Source organism: Eublepharis macularius, chromosome 4, assembly GCF_028583425.1.
Source record: "Eublepharis macularius isolate TG4126 chromosome 4, MPM_Emac_v1.0, whole genome shotgun sequence".
NCBI lineage: Eukaryota > Metazoa > Chordata > Lepidosauria > Squamata > Eublepharidae > Eublepharis > Eublepharis macularius.
Window position 1 is genome coordinate 134,241,786 of NC_072793.1, and position 18,570 is coordinate 134,260,355.

An 18,570-nucleotide genomic window follows, 5' to 3' on the forward strand; every position below is an offset into this window, starting at 1 on the left:
AACAATTGTGCTTATGTAGTCTCCTGATCCACGCACACCAAGAGCGTGTAATGACAAAGGGACAAGGCTTGTATCTACACTCTGAAGCCCATGAGTTCTAAAAGTATAAAAAGACCCCTGACTGATTCAATCTATCAGACCATAAAACTATGGCAGCTCAATAATGTTGCTGTTAACTGCTGTCATTTTACAGTAGCAGCATCTAACCAAATAAAATGAAGGAACCACTGCCAATCATTTGGGATAATAAAGTTGTTTCAAATGAATCATTACACAGGATCAATATTAGCTGCATATCAAATACACTTCAGTTATCTGGCCAGCTCCATAGCGCTTCGCCTGTGTGGGCTTCAAATATGCCTAGAAGCCAAATTCTCTAATCTGAAGAGGGCCTTTTTTCCCTTATCAATTTGTGAATTCATAGAACTGACTGTTTTAAAGGTCTATGTTTCATGACTGAGTTTTAGCACTCAAGAAGACTCCTTGAACTCCTATAATAAAATGAGTCCTGTACATAATTTTTCCTTAACGTTTGTTTTCTTAGTATTTTTCTGTTGGCATGACATTGTGGATGGTGGATACATTGTACTAGTACGAGGAAGAGTTCATCCTGGATTTTAAACTTTCTCCAATGTGTGGTCCATTTACATAATTCCAGAAATACAATGATTGTTCGTCCTCACCCCTTTCATGGCATATGACATTGCATGTGCCCGATGGGATTGTGATGACAGTACGTGCACTATATATTTGTTGCACAATTATGCTTGGCCTCCACATGAAACAACATCCAGTGAAATCATGCATATACACTAATACACTCCAGTAGCAAGCTATTATCAGATACAGACCACACTGCTGTTAAAGCTTTAAAGCTCTATCATCTGCTTAATAATTCTCCCAGGCACAGTAAAACAGCCAACTATCATGTATCTGAAAGTGCTGCCTTCACTCTGGCATTTAAATTTCTAAGCCCCCCAGTGTAACACTTCTGCAAGAGTATATTCACTCCTGCTATACCACTGAGTATTTCCTCTGATAGTTAAGGGGTCAGGCCATAGAACAGCTTACTGCTTCAATTAAAAAAAAATAGAGAGAGGTTGGAGTGATGGAACTCATAAGAATGCAGAACCAATGTTGGGGGGAAAACGCTATCTGTCAGGTAAGGGTTTATAAGCTGAAGATATTGCTGCTTCCCTCCCCCTCCCCTCGCCCTGTTCCTAGGGGCCAAGGGCAAGTTCCAAAGCAATCAGCCAAGAAAGCCGCACCGCAAACTGAAACAGCCCCCAACATAAAATCAGACGGGATGGATCTTCCTTACCACGCCAGTGTTAAAATGTTAACCTATGAATCAGGAAATATAACGATCCAGATTATCATGCACCACAAGCAGAGAGCAGAAGGATCAAAGTATACTAACTCCATAGGTGCCTGTAGGACAAGGAATAATTTTAATAAACCAGAGGGAGAAGAGGCTGCAGAGCACTTTATGAGATCAATTATTTATTTTGCTAGTCGGTTACATATCAATAATTAATAGCTCAAAGACCATCTTTTTGAACAGGGCGAACCAGCACATAGGCTGCTACGAACATCCCTTATCTAGACACAGTTCCCTGTAGATTTTGACAACAAGCCTGCACACAAGGCTGCCTGATGCCCATTAGCTTGAAAGGGAATTATGCAGCCTGTATGCAAGGTTGCAGATTTCATGTCCTTCATTTCTGAAATCATACTAGCATCTAAACTTTCTACCCAATTTCTTCATAGAGTAAATCAACATCCGAGCATGCCATGTAAATTTTAAAGCTTCAGGTTGTTACTGCTATCAGCAAAAGCATTTTAAAATATCATCAGTGCATATGTTATTAGTGTGATGTAGCCAATTCCTTACATTTCCACTATGTATACAATTTAAAAGACAACCAACTTGACAAGAAACAAGGAACAAATTTACAATGTTAATGTACAACATAGCAAGTATTTGCGGGCACATATTAGCACTTTCATCATAATTAGTGTGTAACCTAAATACATATTTCAGGCATAAATTACTGACCCTCTCTGACCCCTTCAGCAGTTTAAATAGCTACTTCAGAGTTTAATCTGCAGGGAATAAGCTATACAAAGAATAATTTGGCCTTTAAAAGGAAGAAAAGAAGGAAGATCTTTTAATGGTGTCCTTCTATTCAAAATTTAACCCTTGAGCATAATGGCAGTCTTTTGTCTCCAAAGGGACAGAAGTAATTTAACAGGGAAGAGGCACGAGAGAAAGGTGACCCAGCAAAATAATGGGCAGGATAGATCAAAGGGGTAAGTGTAAAAGGTACCGGTTGGTAAGACAAATGGAGTCTCTGACATTACAGCATCATGGTTTTCTAAAAATATCTTCTTAGCACGTGAAGGAAACAATACATGGGGGCCTGGAAGCTGAACTGCTGTATCTACAGGTAGGTCAGGGGTTGGAAGTGCAAGAGCAATCAATGTGGATGTCTCTAAGTTGCAGGAAAACAGTAGGTTACATTCAAGATAAATGGCATTATAAAGAAGAAATAAAAATTCACAGAGGCACTAAGGGAAAAGCACTTTGCAACAGCCATTTCAAAATCTAAAATTGTTTCTTATTAGGAAGTGCCCCCCATTTCCTCCATTAAATGCCAACAGGTGGTAATTATATAATGATAATCTAACGGGTAATTTTTATAAAAAGAGGAAAGTAGACCATGAGCTTTAAATCAATTATGACACTTGGGGTTATCCCATAAAGTGTCCATTGTTGATGAATTCATTACATGAGAGTTACATACACCTAACTTGAATGCTAGGACTGTAATCCATGCATTATTAAAAATGATGCACATCTTTATTGCTTTTCTGAAAACAGATCTTGTGTAATAAATTTAATCCTCCATGGTTATTTCAAAATACAGAGAGTTCTGTTTGCAATTTTCTTACTAAACAGCAGAGGTGGGCACAGACTGAGAAAAACCACGGACCATTAAGCCCATGGTCCGTTGTGCTTCACAGACCACAGACCACAAACTTTTCATTGATCCACCCTGGTCTGTGGACCGGTACATCAGTCCATTGTCCAGCACTTATGGGGGCCCTGGGACCGCCCCCCTTTGCACTCAGAGATGCCAAACTCACAGTGAGTCTTCATCAGGCTCTCCTCCAGCCACCCTCCAAGTTTGGCAGGATTGCATTTTGGAGGTCTGTTACAGACCCCCAAAGCGGCCACCCTCAGGAAACTTCCATTTGCTGTCAGATTCTTCCTCACAATAGGAATAAATGCGGTGGAAGGGGGCTCCTTCTTTGAGGTGCTCTAAAATGTCCTCCCTGAAGGCCAAAATTGATAGGACCTATGTTTTTACCAAGTTCCAGTCAGAATTTTCCTTGCAATAGGAACAAATGGGGTGGAGAGGGGCAGCTAGATCAGGTTGCTGGCTTCCTCCTGCAGTTAGCAAGCACACTCCTAGGGCTGCCCCATTGTGTGCCTGTTCTGGAGGGAGCCTCGCAGCTCTGTGTTAAAAAACTACAGATCAATTAAGAATGTAATCAGCCGACATGGGTTTAACTCGAGAAACTCAGAGCCCTAGCCCACCATCCTGCAAGCAAGTAAGAATAAAAGGGGGGGGGGGGAAGGGGAAAAAAAGAAACAGAAGAGCGAGCTCTCAGCAGAGGAAACCCAATAATTTATAATAAGCTTGCTCCCAGAGTGTTGCTGCAGCACAAGCCCTAAGCCTCCCTCTCACAATGCACAATGAAAAACAACTCCTGCAACAAGCAGTTCCTTACTTGGAAACTACAGGCTGGAAAGTGAAACTGTGTTCCGCCCTAAACGTTCACAAAGAGAATAAAGGGAACTCTCTTGTTGGCAGCCAGAGCTGCCTATCAAGGTTTTCAAGGCTAAGATTGGTGTGTTCCAAAGGCAGCAAAAGGTCTGCAGGCGGCTCCTACGTTGCCTAGGGAATTGATTGCTCGGTGCCGGGATGTCTGCGTTCACAGAGCAATGGACCAAAAGACCCACCAAAAGTAGTGGCTCTGTGAAGAATGCGCCTTCCACGGGCTGCCTGTTCATAAATGCTGAACAGGGCAAGTTCGTGTCAAATTTAGGTCCATTTTGCAGTCCGTACCCACCTCTACTAGACAGAAAAACATGGCAAAAGGTTATGAAAAATTAAAAAAAAATCAGCTGACTTCCTAGGGTTTTATTTTTGGCCTTCTGTTGTTTAGAATCCAAATGTGAATGATGTGATTGACATTTGATTTATATAAATATTAAGGATTTGCTGCTTGTAAGAGTCACTATTTACCATTTCAGTACTATGAAATAAACTTTGCATACTAAGCCAATCTTCTTAACTACAAATCAGTCAAGGTAAGATTTATGCTTGCTCATCTACCAACATTTCTATTACAGTTCACATGTGGTCTTGGACTACAATAGAATAATTAATTAAATGCAATGCAGACTTTAATGTTCACAAGTAAAGACAAAGGCCAATTTTAAAAATGTCTTTTGTAAAAAAAAAAACCCTTCAACATACTAAATTTAGGGTTAGCAGGTCCCCTCTTCATCAACCAGTGGCAGATTCACTTGCTGCTGGAGGCAGTCTTTTCATCAACATCATGACGTTGCTGAATTATAGACCCTCAGGGCCTCACTGGGACATCTCCAATAAACACTCCAGTCCAAGTTACTCCCTGTCCAACAATCAGGCTGAATGCATGGTCCAAACTATCACACTTTAAAAAAAACAAACAAAAAACCCCCCTAACTGTAATAGATGGTTCAGATCTCAATTTGATTGTACTTAGTTTAAGAAACAATCCTATTTTGGGACTTGAATAAGCATCTGCACAGATCCTGATGGTAAGGCATTCATGCAGCACTCTGCCAGCCATGTCAGCAACACTGAGTATCACACAGATGTGAAAGCCTGAGGGGGAAAACGAAAAATTCGGTAAAGAGAGTGTGTGTGTGTGTGTGATTTTCTGAAGGAAAAATGATAATTTTTCGGGAGCACTAAAAAAATCTGTATTTTCTCTTTTAGAATGAATGGAATGTTTTTAAAGACAAGGTGGACATACTGTAAACATATACAGCTCTTAAATCAAAGATACATTTCTGCACTGAGAAGGTATGAAAAAGTAAAAGGTGTGAAAAAGTAGATACACTTGTTTTATTTGTGCAAACACCTAGTTTTCCAAAGCGCTGTATGAGGATAAAATAAAGGCTCAGAAGCAGAAGTTTCACAAACGGATTCCGATTAGAGACTTGAGGTGATGATACTTTTGTTTTTAAATGTGATTAATTTTGTACATAATTAAATTGCTATAACATGTATGCTGTTAAGACACTACTGAACAGTAATAAATAGTATAATTATTGTTTAATGTTAGAAAGTTTAACTATGTATCAAAATATGCCTAGTTTTACTGTGAGTGTATGACCCTTTTTCGGTCCAAATAATATATTTTATGTTATTTGCCACAGAACTTGTATTTTCTGTTTAACTGTTATGTTTTCTACTTTCCAAATAGCAAAAATTAAGACGTACTAACATAGCATAGGGTGCATCAGCTTGCTATTCTCTCTCAAGTATTGTGTATATTTGCACTTTTCTTGTAGAAAACTGTGACATTTATAAATGTTAAATTCCATAAATATGTCAAATCAGTTATAAAGGATACATTTTATGTTGTTAAAGCAGTGAAATTAGTTTAAGTTTGATGGGACAGTACATCTTGCATATACTTCAATTTTCCTCCAAACCTCAATTTTTTTCTCAGGGGAGAAATGTGGGGAAAGTCCCCCCTCCAGCCTCAAAAATTTCTAATAAAATTGTATCTCTATTACTGACCAATGTTTGTCAGAAGTTAAAGAATCTCCAGTGCTGCCAAAATGCCTACTACAATAAGCTGGCTGCACCTCTTCCACCCCTACAAGAAGGTGATTGCATGAATGTAGACATGTAAGGGATGGGCACCAGAATCAGTCACAGGAACAATGGCTGAACCATGTTCTTATACAATGGAAACATTAAGCAGAAATATATATTGCAGGAAGTGGAGGCATCTGAGAAAAGATTGTTCCATTGCAATGTATAGAATAAATACACCACATCCCCCTTCTTTATTTTGGGGTTCTCACTTAGTACAATTCAAACATTATAAAGATATGTAGTCGGAGGTTATTAGCACTTGGCTGACCATTTGGATTTCCTTTTAGTTCTTAAGTCAACATACAGTCTCTGTACTTAGTAGGCAACTTGATTTACCCTCTCATAGCCTGTACATCTTCAGTTAAGAGTGTTGTCAGCTCTAGGTTGGGAAATTCCTGGAGATTTTGTAGTGGAGCCTGGAGAGTGCAGGGTTTGGGGAAGGGAAGGACTTCAGCAGGGTATAATGTCACAGAGTCCACCTCTAAGGCAGCCATTTTTTTCCAGGGGAACTGATCTCCATGGCCTGGAGATCCAGGAGATCTCCGGCCCAGGAAATCTCCAGCCACCACCTAGAGGCTGGCAGCCCTAAGTGTCAAGAGGTTTTAGAAGGATACCTGGAACGTAATCACTGTCATGTTCTCCACTCTTATTTTTGTGTGTGTGTTGGTTTAGGCTCATGCTTATTAGTATTTTTAATTTGTTAGTGTTGTAAACTATGTGAGCTCCTTTGTTGCTCCAATCCTTGTACCTTCTTGCTAATAAACAAATATGGTTTTGAATACATATGTCTCTGCTGCATGAACCTAAGAGCAGGGTCCCAAGTGAGTACTCTATTCCAGATCTACAAGCAAAAGAGACTATAACACTCCCATACCCTTGGTTTTGATCAAGCAACACTGCTCTATAAACATATTATACTATTTAGGTTTTAAAAATAGCAGAATGAATGGAGTTGGGCATTTTTTTCATCTTTCCTGTGGGTAGAATATGTTGCTAGGGCGGTGAGTGACTTTCACACATGATATAATTATGACCCAAGCTTCTGGAAGTGCTGGCTATGAATAATAATGCATTCAAACTTAGCTTGATAAATTGAAAAGTTTCCTTGATTTGTGAGATCTGGGATACTTTGGAATGCCTAGATACCAAGGGAGCAAGGCAGAAGCAGTATTTATGAGGCAACCTCACTGACAAAGTGAAATCTAAAGTTATTAGTCTCCAGGAAGCTGTTCATTACCTGTCTTTCACAGAAGCATTTTTCAGTCATGAAACAAACTCCACCAGGGTAAAGGAAGCTGGATACTGTCTTGTAAATTATTCTAGCAAATACAAGGCTTTTCCTTCCCATGATTATTACTTTTCACTGCCTATCATCTTTTGTTATGCATCTAAAAAAGCCTTGCATACAAACTGGCTTTCAGTTTGGTATATATTTTAAACGTTCAGGTTTCATGAGATTAGCACATAATAATCAGCATAATTAATTTGCGTAACTAAAGTGCTGGCTGGGAAAAATAAATGGTCAACAAGATGAAAATGGGGCTTGTTCAAAAAGTTAATCATATACCTATGTTGTTTAATATATCTTTAATGTCTATACCTACGTTGTTTAATGTATGTTGTTTAATGTATCTTATATTAGACATGGACATGAAACCAAAAAAAGCCTGAAATGAGAGTTTCATGTTAGGTCACGATCCACAAATCGCAAATCATGAAATTTCACAAAATTGACAGTTTGGCCGAAACAATTCGTTAGTTTCATGATTCATCAGAACCCAGGGCATTTCAGTGGCCCCCTTCATACCTGGAGATGTCAAATTCGCAGGGAGACTTCAGCAGGCTCTCCTCCACCCACCCTCCCAGTTTGCAATACGTTGACCGGGAAGGTCAACAGGAAGGGTGGGAAGGGAATTGCTGCCAGAGTGCATGACTGAAATGGGGACTAGGAGTTGCAAGAACAGAACAGGAGGTTTGTGGCTAGCTGACAGACCTGCCTAACAGGGTTTGGAGTGGTGAGATTGGTGTGTCCATGGCTACAGGAGGCCCACCTCCTTGGTTGCCTAGGGGATTGACCCCCAGCTCCTGGCTGTATAGGGCAGAATGGAAGCTCTCCAGATGGCTAAGAGAGCTGCCAATCAAGAGTAAGTCAGCTATGATTGGGGTTTCCAATGGCAACAAAAGGTCTGGGCCCATTGTTACCCAGGGAATCAATGGGTCGGTGCCAGCCTGTCTGAAATTACGAACAGTTCACAAAACGAACAGGCCAAAAAGTCATGAATTTCGTGATAATTTCAAAATTTCATGATAACCGCGATACATGAAATAGCCCATTTTGTGGTAAAATTTGCTTCGTATTCCGATTTGTGCCCATGTCTACTTTATATCTGAGAAGGCTGCTCATATCTATCCTACTGCAAATTCACTAAGGGAGCTAGCCTGGCCATTGTTCCCTTTGAAAAAGATGTGTGTAATTCAGATATTATAGTTTATTTTATTAACCTGGAATATGTGAAAGAGCATCCTGTGTCTTTCATGTGTGCCACTAGCCTTTTATCCACAGGAATAACAAGTGTGAAAAAGAAGGCAGTAATCAGTGAGTCTTTCTCTGACATAGGATTTATTTATTTACTTACTTCATTCATACCCTCTCTTTCTTCCCAATGGGGACCCAAAGTGGCTTACATTGTTTTCTTTTCTTCCATTTTTACCATTAGCACACTGTATCTACTAGGCTAAATTAGTTCTGGGATATATATATATATATATATATATATATATATTAAAGAAAAGCAAACGAACACAGTAATGTGCATATCAAAAAAAGAAAAATCTACAAGTGGAACCTAAGACTAACAGTTCAGTCCTAACCAGAGTTACTCCAGCCTATGTCTGGAGTAACTCTGCTTACGATTGTATTTTAAGTTACCTAGGGTGACTTTTAGGTTTCAACAAAAATATAAACATTTTTTTTTATAATATTTTTTATTTTTCAATATCTAACATACAAAACTACTGCATACATACATAACCTACAAGACAGTAACTACAAAAGACTACAATAGCACAAGGGATGGGAAAGAAGGGAGAACAAAGAGAAAGGGAAGGAGGGGTGGAAAAAAGGGGAAGGTGACCTACAAACACTAAACACTACATTTCAATGCTTTCCCTTCATACTGCCATAGTAAAAAATAGCTTAATAAAATAGTGACGGAGTGGTTGATCATACAAATTACAAATTACAGTTCAAATTAACTTTTTCCCTCCCCTGGGCCTCGTGCGCAATTCCCTCTGCGCAGCTACCGCCAGAGCGCTCATTGCCTCCCCCCTCCCTTCAGGCTTCGGATCCTCTTCTCTTTGCTTGGTGTCTGGTCCAAATTCTGAATTTTTATCCACAAAATCCCTTAGCTGATCTTCCGAATTAATCTTGTAAGCTTTATCTTTATAACTAAACCCGATTCCTTCCGGGAGTAGCCATTTGTACTTTATATCCCGTTCCCTCAAGAGAGCTGCCAACATCTTGTACTTAAATCTTTTCTTCCGCACTAAAAATGGAACGTCCTTCAATATCTTGACTTTATTTCCCAGAAAGTCCAATTCCGCATTGTATGAATTATATAGGATACTGTCCTGGACCCTCCTAGATGAAAACTCGATAACAATCTCGCGAGGCAGCTGCCGCTTCGTTGCATATTTTGAAGATGCCCGACGGACTCCCAAAATGGCGCTTTTCACTTCTTCTTTAGTTGCCCTTGCGGGTGTCGCTAAAAGTTCCGAGGCGAGATCCCATAAATCCTCTTTTTCCTCCTCTTTAACATTCTGGAGACGCAAAATGGTTTGTGTTCGCTCCACTTGCAATCCGATCAGCTGATTTTCCACCAACTTTAATTCCCTGTTCGCTGCTCTCGTAAGTGACGCACTTTCCCGGGCAGACTTCTCTGCCCCCCCCCTGCTGCTTCTTTAATGGCTTTCACATCGCTTTCAATTAAGCCCACCCTTTGATCTGTTTCATTCAGCTTGTCAACAAAGGGTTTTATGGCTTCCATAACCGCTCTTTTAACCAGTTCCTCAAGCGTCTCGCCCCTCTGCAAGGCCGCCGTAACTGACTTGCCAAGAGAAGGACTCTGCTTTTTCGCTGCCATTTTAGGGGGGGGGGAACCGCCAATCTTCCGAGACTCTATGAGGGGGGGAAAATCCGAGTCTTCTAACCTTCAGACCCCACCACTCCTCACATGCGCTTGTAGTAACAGAAGGGATTCGCTTACTTGCAGGCTTTCGCCTAATCCTGCTCCTTGCCGTTTCCATAGCCCGGCAGCACACTGGGTGCCGCGCTCGTCTGCCGGCCTCCATAGGGATAAACGGGCAATTTACCCCCTGCCTCGATCTGTCAGAGGGCTCTTCCCGCCGCGTCCCGGACTCAGACTCCCTGCCTGAGAGTCTGGGGGCTAACCTTTGCAGATCAGCCGCCCGGCCAGGCGGCTCGGCCGCTTCCTCTCGGACCTGCCGAGAGGAGCGTCCGACATGGCTGCGAAAACGAAACCGAATGACAAAAAAAAAATATAAACATTTTTAAAAAGTAACAACAAATCTCAAAATAAGCAGCTGACCATTTTGGTTGTTTAGTAACACACAAGGCTTTGAAAAGATGAGAAAAAAGCACTAGGCAGATGGCTCATTAAGTGAATTGCGAAATGCAGAGGAATGAGATGGTAATAGAGATGGTAATAGAAGTTGGTGGAAACAGGGTAAGTGAGTAGGTTGGGAAGGGTGGGAATAACTAGATGATTGGGGTGGGAAGAGAAGGGGTACTGGGCGGCTGGGAGTCTGGGGAAGGCAGAGGAAGAACAAGAAGCAAAGAATCAGGGACCAAGGGCGTGAATGGGATTTCTCCCTTTCCATACAGTCCTTACAGTCTCATTTTTTATTTCCCTAAAGTGGTCAAAATACTGCAAAAATGAAGTTTGGTCATCATTATGTCCAGCACATGTTGCATTGACATCTGGGATTATATTTCTACACAGGAAGTCTAGTGGTGGCACAAGCCTGGGAAAGTGGTGGCACAAGCTCTGAGAAGGCCGACCCTTCTGACTCATCTACTTCTATTTTACACTAAGAAAGAAGATGGACAGGAAGTGGTGAAACACAGGATGAGAGAGTACAGCGCAAGCAAGTTCAAAGCAAGTAAGTCTAGTGGGATAAGCAGCACCCATCTTTAAAATCTCCCTGCCCCGTTCTCAGTTGTGTTCTCATCTCTTTGAGTGGAGAGGAAGCAGACAAGGCCCACAAAGAAATGAGACAGCACTAGATAAAGTGTGCCTTGCCTTTTATCTAGCCAGTTGATGTGGTGGCATTTTAAAGGAAAGTGCACTTGTTCTGAACTTGGGGTTGGTTGTACGAGTGCTCTCAGATGGCCAGATGTGACCCATGTGAAATTATATTGTGGACCCTGCTCAATGTGAATTAGGGGTGTGTAAGGAAGGATTTCAGGGCAGAGGCTGTGATGATTCAAGTCACAGCATCCTTTGTGTGTGAGGGGTGTGGGGTCTCTTATCATAGCCACTAACTATGCAAAGTTCTTAAGGGCTTAGAAGTCCTGGCAAATTATACTTCCCAGAGATTTTTGTGCTGGAATTTCTTATTTCGAAGGCTTTTCACCTAAGGGTCAGTCCTCCCTTACAGACACCGCTCCCAACTGAAGGAAAGGCTAGGGGGAGTGAGAAAAGATTGATCTTTTAGCAGACTCAGGAATAGCCAGATATTTTTTTCAATAGTTCTATGAAAAAGCTAAGAAGCAGCACAACCAATCTACACTGAGATGGAAATGGGAATTCAACCATTTCAGAGTCCGTTGTATTTATATCATTGTATTTTATATGATTATATGATGTTGTGAACCACCCTGAGCCTGCTTGTGGGAAGGGTGGGCTAGAAAACTAAAAAATAAAATCATTTTGGATAAAATGGTACACCTTCAGCTCAAAGCACAAGTAACCCAGGTCTAATATACCTGTCTTTTTCATAATTAGCAGAGATGTGCCTGGAGAGCAAGAACATTAACATCCCAATCTTATTTCTTCATCTTTTAAATAAAACTATCCAGGACAACTGTGGAGGGGAGGGCGGGCGTAGAGAAGAATAGTCTTGGATCCTAAGGTGTCCTGGAGACTTACAGTGCAATCCTAAACAGAGTTATTCCTGTCTAAGCCCATTGAAATCACACTGTTAGAGTGGTAAGTATCCTAGATGCTTACAGTGGTAAGCCTATCACAAGGATGTTCTCCACAACAGGCTAGTAAAACAGATCAAATATGTCAAGATAGAGACTTTGCCTCCGCAAACAGAACCCCTAATCTGAATTTCTAATCAGAAGTAGACACTAAACAGCATCTCCAAATGGATTCATTCAGCTGACCTTCACAAACAACGATTGCAATATTATGAATACTTTGCTTAAAAGGTAGGTACATAACCTTTTAGGATATACTGAAATGTGTAGTTTATTGCACAATCATGTTATGTCATATCATATTGTACGTCACTTCATAAATAAAGGCAAATCTATATTAGTAAAGAAATGTCTTCACTACGTAAGTAAGGTCTTTGGGACAGAAAAAAAATGTTTTGTGTAACCTTACAAATGGAAGAATTTAACAGGCAAGCACACGCAAAAAATGTGTGCCACACAAGGTGAAACAGTTTACAAATAGTGGCAGAAAAATTATCTGCCATAAGCAGCATGCAAAGTCAAAAGACACTGATACTCCAAAAATGGCACTGCCACATGTGTTCATCAGATTTCACACTATGTATCTAAAACATAAACACACTGATTTTGGGTTTAATCTTGTTGAAGCATTTGCACTCCTTTGAAAATTATATGGCAACAATTCTCTTATTAATGATTTTTCCACGCTGTGCCATATATCCTTTTCCAAATCCCAAATTTAGATAGGCAACCAGACCTAGTTCAGTTATGTTCTCATCAAGAATCTGTCAAAATATTTGAACTTCCAAACAGAGCAAGAATTTATTCTACAAATTAAGTAGCATTCTAAATGGAATAATGTACACGCTTTTCAAAATGCATCTATTTTATAGCCTTTTTTCAACATTATGTTACAATGCAGTATTTGCCATGTGATATAATTGCTACTTACATGCAAATTGAAGTTTAGCTTCTCTGCTAACAATTGTTCCAAACGAGTTTGTTGCTATGCACTGGTATGTTCCAGCATCTTGAGTTTTATTGGGATTATTGATCAACAAGCTGCCTTCAACCACACTGTAGCGGTAATCCATACCAATGTCAACAACGGTTCCATTTAACTTCCACCTATAGTACAAAAGTGCCAGGAGTTGAATTTTGCTAACATTACAAGATTTCTGTTTTTTGTTTTGTTTCTTTTCAATGCAGGGAAAAAAACTCTTTTATTTTTAAACAGAAAAAACTCACAATTTCTGCCAAAGAGTAAAATGATGTAACATTTAACCTGATGAGTGTATGTTATTTGCTTACATCCTTGCTGTTGTTGATACAACTCGTGATTAATTATTTTCAAGGAGCCAGACAGTTTTAGGGCTAGTCCAACACCTGCATTATGTCAAGGTCATCCATTCTGAAAACTAGCTCAATACTAGCAATCTAATTCAGACTACAACAGAACACTGGCAAAAGGCAAGATGAATTATAATACAATAAAGATAAGACTGCATATATAGAAGAACAACCCCTCAAAAGCAACCTCCACGACATCCAAATGGATCTTGGAAGGGAAAGTTCCAGGGGGGGAAGGAAAAAAAAACCCTCTCTCGGTTTAATTTCTCCTTCAGCTTTAGGTGTTTGTTCTGTAGTTCAGAAAAAATAGATTTTTTTTTGCACTGAGATTTTCAGAGTTTAAAACACTGTTATCTTTATAGTCTATACTGGAGCATTTATTCTGCTTGTAAAAGCATATTTTCACACTGCAGCTTTATCTCACAGCCCTACACAGTATTTATAATTTAGGGCACCATAAATGCCATTATCTCAGTTTTACTGATCTAGAAGATGAGCAGAAATTAGCTACTCCCTCTCTATTTATGGAGCAGCGCTAGACTCCTATATTATATCTCAAGATACTCCCTCTTCCATAATTTCAGAACAGGTGTTTTATTGTCCATCTACAGGGTTCCTCCTCCCATCATTTTGCAGATCTGCTGCAGAGTGTAGCCACTCCACATTTCACAATAAATAAGTCAATTTGGACAACTCATAATAATTCCTCAGAAGCTTCTGGTTTCACAAAGGAATAAATTACCTCAGCTGACTTTAAGTGTTGTATAAATATGGCTTTAGCACTTTGGGCAAAATTGTGTAGAATCAAAATACAATTCCCTCTTTTTCATCCTTTACGAAACTGGCATAAAGAATGCTAAACTCTCATCTGAGCCCTAAGTATTTCACAGCTTGACTGCCGAGACCTTCTTCTCTAACAATACAATCCTGTACAATCCATCTCTGAACATTTTAGGATAGCAATTAGGCCCTATGTAGGCACATTCTAAAGATTTGCCAGCATATCCGGAGATACACCAATGCCAAGTTGTGTCCTATGTAACACTGGCACCCATATACAAATGGGCAGCATCATAAGCATGCTGGGGGAAAGTTGGAGTTAGTATTCTAACCCTCTCCAAGTCCAGGCATGCCTCCAATGCTGGCATAATGTTATAGCAGCAGAAACCCTAGCATAGTTTTTAAAATCCCCTTTGAACACATGGAGAATGAATATGTAAGTTCTTTCCCCCAGTCTCCTACCCTGTTCCAGAGCCTGGCACAGCTTAGGATATTACTGTGATGAAGGAATACGGCATTCCCAGCCAGCAGCAACCGAAGCTTTGGCTGGGGGCCACAATTTGCCTCCCCGAAGGAGGAGGAGGCAGCTATGCTTTCCTAGCCATATGGGAATGCTGGAGGGGGTGGAGCTAGAGGCCTCATAGAGCTGCTCTGCCCCTCAGTGTCTCATTTGTGCCAGAGATCAGTTCCCCTGGAGAACATGGCTGCTTTGGAAGGGAATGAAATACTGGGCTATCAATGTATGAGGCAGACGGGCTGAAGCACGGTTAGGCCTAGCCTGTGCAGGCCTCCAGCCTATCTAGGCTTCCTCCACTGTTTTCACTTTATTTAGAGAGAGTATTTCAGCGGCGGCAGCAGCAGTGAAGTCCTGGCGGAGGCCAGGGGGAGGGGGTGGCTTGCAGTCAGCTGAAGGGTGGATAGTCCCAAGGTGGTGGCTGGCCCCTCTTTCCCTGCTCAAATTTGCAGCCTTTGTGGGCCTAAAGAGCGTTTTTAAAGTTTTGTCAATCACGCCATTTAATGGCATGCTGTGTTATTGCATCTGCTGCAACCTGCAAAGCTGTCACCCAGGGCACAGAAATCTAAGTATGTGATCTGATCTTTCTACCAGATTAGCACAATTGACAGATGGTAGTGTATCTGGCCTAGGCTGCCATAATCTGGTCCTGTTGAGGTGACAGTGGACCTAACTGACAAGGTAGGTAAGTCCACTAGCCCCTAGTGCATGACTATGGGGGCTCTGGGAGTTAGGGGACAGTCTCTAGGCTCCCATGATTAGACTCTTGGGTTATATCATCCTGGGTCTTGTCTTCGGTTTTTGCAGTTTGGCCACTGTTGTTGTTATTATTATTATTCCCCTTGCCCCGTTTGACTCTCTGGGGCTTGGGTGTCCCTTCCTTTTCCTCTGTTGCTGGGCATGGCAGGGCCTTTATGTCTGTTTGAACAGCTGAGCGGTGGTCATCTAGCTGTCTCCCCTCCCCTTTTCCTGCTAAGTCCGAGGGCAGAGCCTCAAACCCCAGACAATTGGCGCCTAGAAGTGGAGTTTTCTTGGCATTTCCACTGCCTTGGGGCCCAATGGCTTCTGGGTTTAGTTCAGGGCACTGGTGGGCTGAGCAGTGGCCTATTGACTAGTCAGAATGGGGGGTCTTACTCTAGACAGTATATGCTTGGAATTTTCCAATCCTCATGGCAGTTGGATTGTGGGGGAGGGAACTAGATGACCCCTCAGCCCATTTTATGTGGACGAATAGGCAGTGGTGCTCATACCTCTCTTTCATCCAAGTTGCATAGAGTTTTGAGATGGGTCTTGACGACCGGTCCTGGCATTTATGTTTCAAGGCAGAGCCTGGTCTCGCCTGCAGAGGGAACGGTGCAGCTTCTCTCTTGGATTTTCTCTGACTATGCTTGCGGGGAGGGCCTTGGTTGCTTTGCAGCTGGGCACCACTGCCCCTAGCACACAGTGAACCTATGACCAACAGGCCTGCAGTCGCTAGGCTGGGGTGCAGGTTGGTCTGTAGGAGTTATGGCTAAGCTTTTGGATCTCTTTCTCAGTTCTGAGGGAGTAGAATGTTAAGGGGCTTGCCTCATACCCAGCGGCAGCCATCAGGTGGCTTAGGCATCCTTAGTTTTACCAGTAAAACTCTCAGTCTGATGTAAGCCTAGGCGATTTTTGGGGTTATATGATGTTAATGGTTGGACAGGAGTTAGATCCTGAGAGTTAGTGCAGTGATGGGCCAAGCCCTTAGGGAAGGGTCAGGCAACTCTGCACTTAGCCACTGGGGTGGTGGTGGCCAGGCTACTACTACTGTTTGATGGGAGGTAGGGTCCTTTGCCTCACTCCTAGTCCTTCACCTGGGGGTAATGAGCTGGGCTCCTCAAGGGCACAGCCCTTCCATTACGGACTCACAGACATGCATGCATAGGCAAGTTGGCCCAGTACACTCGAGGGGAGCAGCAGTCCTCCACCTCACTTTCTGGGCTTTCATCTGTGCAGTAATGACCTTGGCTGCGTGACATGGCCCTTTCGATGTAGGCACACACAGACTTGCACTCATAGGCAAGATGGCCTTGTGAGCTGGAGGGGAGGAGTGGCCTCTGCCTCATGTTCAGGTCATTCAACTGGGTAGTGTGACCTTGTCTCACAGGGCATGGCCCATTTCCTTACTGACTCACACAGGCTTGCAGCACCCAGGCAGGTAGTGGCCTGATGGTTTGAGGGGAGATGTGGTCCTCCACCTCATGTCCTGGCCATTCACTATGTGGCAATGACCTTGGCTCACAGGGCATGGCCTTTTCCTTACAGGCTCACACAGTCTTGAAAGTTTTGCCATGTGTGCCCAGTTTGTGCAGGTCTTCACACCTTCACAGCATTTAGGACAGGGCAAAGGGTGTGGTACAGATGGCGTTGGGGAAGCCCAGCAACACGCAGACAAAGGGCCTTCACCACAATGATGGAGTTGACTGTTATTGTTTAAGTTTTATGGCCTTGTTTAAGGCAGTTACTGGTTGTGTTTTTTTTTTCTTTAGTTGCAGTTGTTGGGGCTGGCGATGACCCGTGACATGGGATGAATGACCTATCCAGCTCTCACTGGAGACTAATGAGATGTTGGTTTACCATTTTTGCAGGATAGGCCCTACAGCTTATACGCAACATGTGCTTCAGAGGCTAAGTGGTCCTATGTATTTCCACGGTATTTGATCCAATGCTTCCCCGCCGAGTGTGTGCAAAGAAGCTTGTAATTGTTGTTTTGAGCCCAAGGCTCTGTGCTGTGGGTGCGCTGAAATCCAAGGCTTCCCCGCTGGGTGTGTGCAAGAAGCTTGGAATCTGTTTTGTTTTGGGCCCAAGGCCTTGTGCCTGGGTGTGCAAGACTTCCTTGCCTGTGGTGCAGGAAGTTGGACTTTGAGGCAGGGCCCAAGGATTCCCCACCGGGTGTGTGGAAGAAGCCTGGGATTCCCACATGTACTTGCTCCAAGGCTTCCCCGCAGGGCGTGTGCAAGAAGCTTGGAGGTTTTGTGTTGGGCCCACAGGCTATGTGCCTGGGTGCACAAGACTTCTCTGCCTGTGGTTGCGGGAAGGTAGATTTTTTTGTTTTGGGCCCAAGGCTTCCCTGCCAGGTATGTGCAAAAAGCTTGGGCTCCAGATTGCGACTTTAGTCCAAGGCTCCCTGCTTGAGGTGCACAAGGAGCTTGGAATTGGTTGAAGGGCTGGGCAGAGGCGATAGAGCCATCTATATAGTATTGGGAAAAGGGGGTCCCTCTGTCTGCAAATCAGGGCCGCATTTGGTGATCTCTACTGAGGAGACAGAAGGAACAGCATTCTGGAGGAGATGCGGCAAGGGCTTGGGTGGCTTTGTGCCATCTGTGGGGTGCGAAGTCCTAAGCAGAGGCTTGGCCTTAGCGATGGCAGGTTAGAAGTTGGGGGAAATGAGAGGTCTGGTGACTACCCTCGGCATATCCCTTGGATAAGCCAGTCTCCCCCCGCAGCTTTATGGCCAGGTGGGGAAGCTTTAAGGGGGGGGGACCACTGTGCCTGGCCGGGCCAGGTCCCAGCCATGTGCATGGATGGCTTGCACCCAGGGGGCTTGCCCAGACAGGTCAGGGCAGAGGTCCAGGAGTGACCCCAGGACCTGACCTGTGCTGCTAGTTAGGCCCTTGCCGTGTTGACAGTTACGTTGTTGTAATTTAATAAAGCAGCCCTTTAGTTCCCAACTCTTGTGTCTGCCTCTTCATTCTGAAGGGGGGGGGGCAAACCCTCACTGTGCACAAGGGAGCACTTTCCACAAACTGCCG

At 42.8% G+C, this 18,570-nt stretch overlaps 1 protein-coding gene across 1 annotated transcript in view; it reads right to left on the reverse strand.

Annotated features, from left to right (window-relative positions):
* Positions 1-18,570, reverse strand: part of LOC129328520 (contactin-4) — a 418,707-nt gene that overhangs the window by 319,607 nt on the left and 80,530 nt on the right. The window contains exon 3 of the mRNA XM_054977634.1: positions 13,106-13,281. Within this exon, the coding sequence (XP_054833609.1) occupies positions 13,106-13,281 (176 nt within the window). The remainder of the gene's footprint in view (positions 1-13,105; positions 13,282-18,570) is intronic.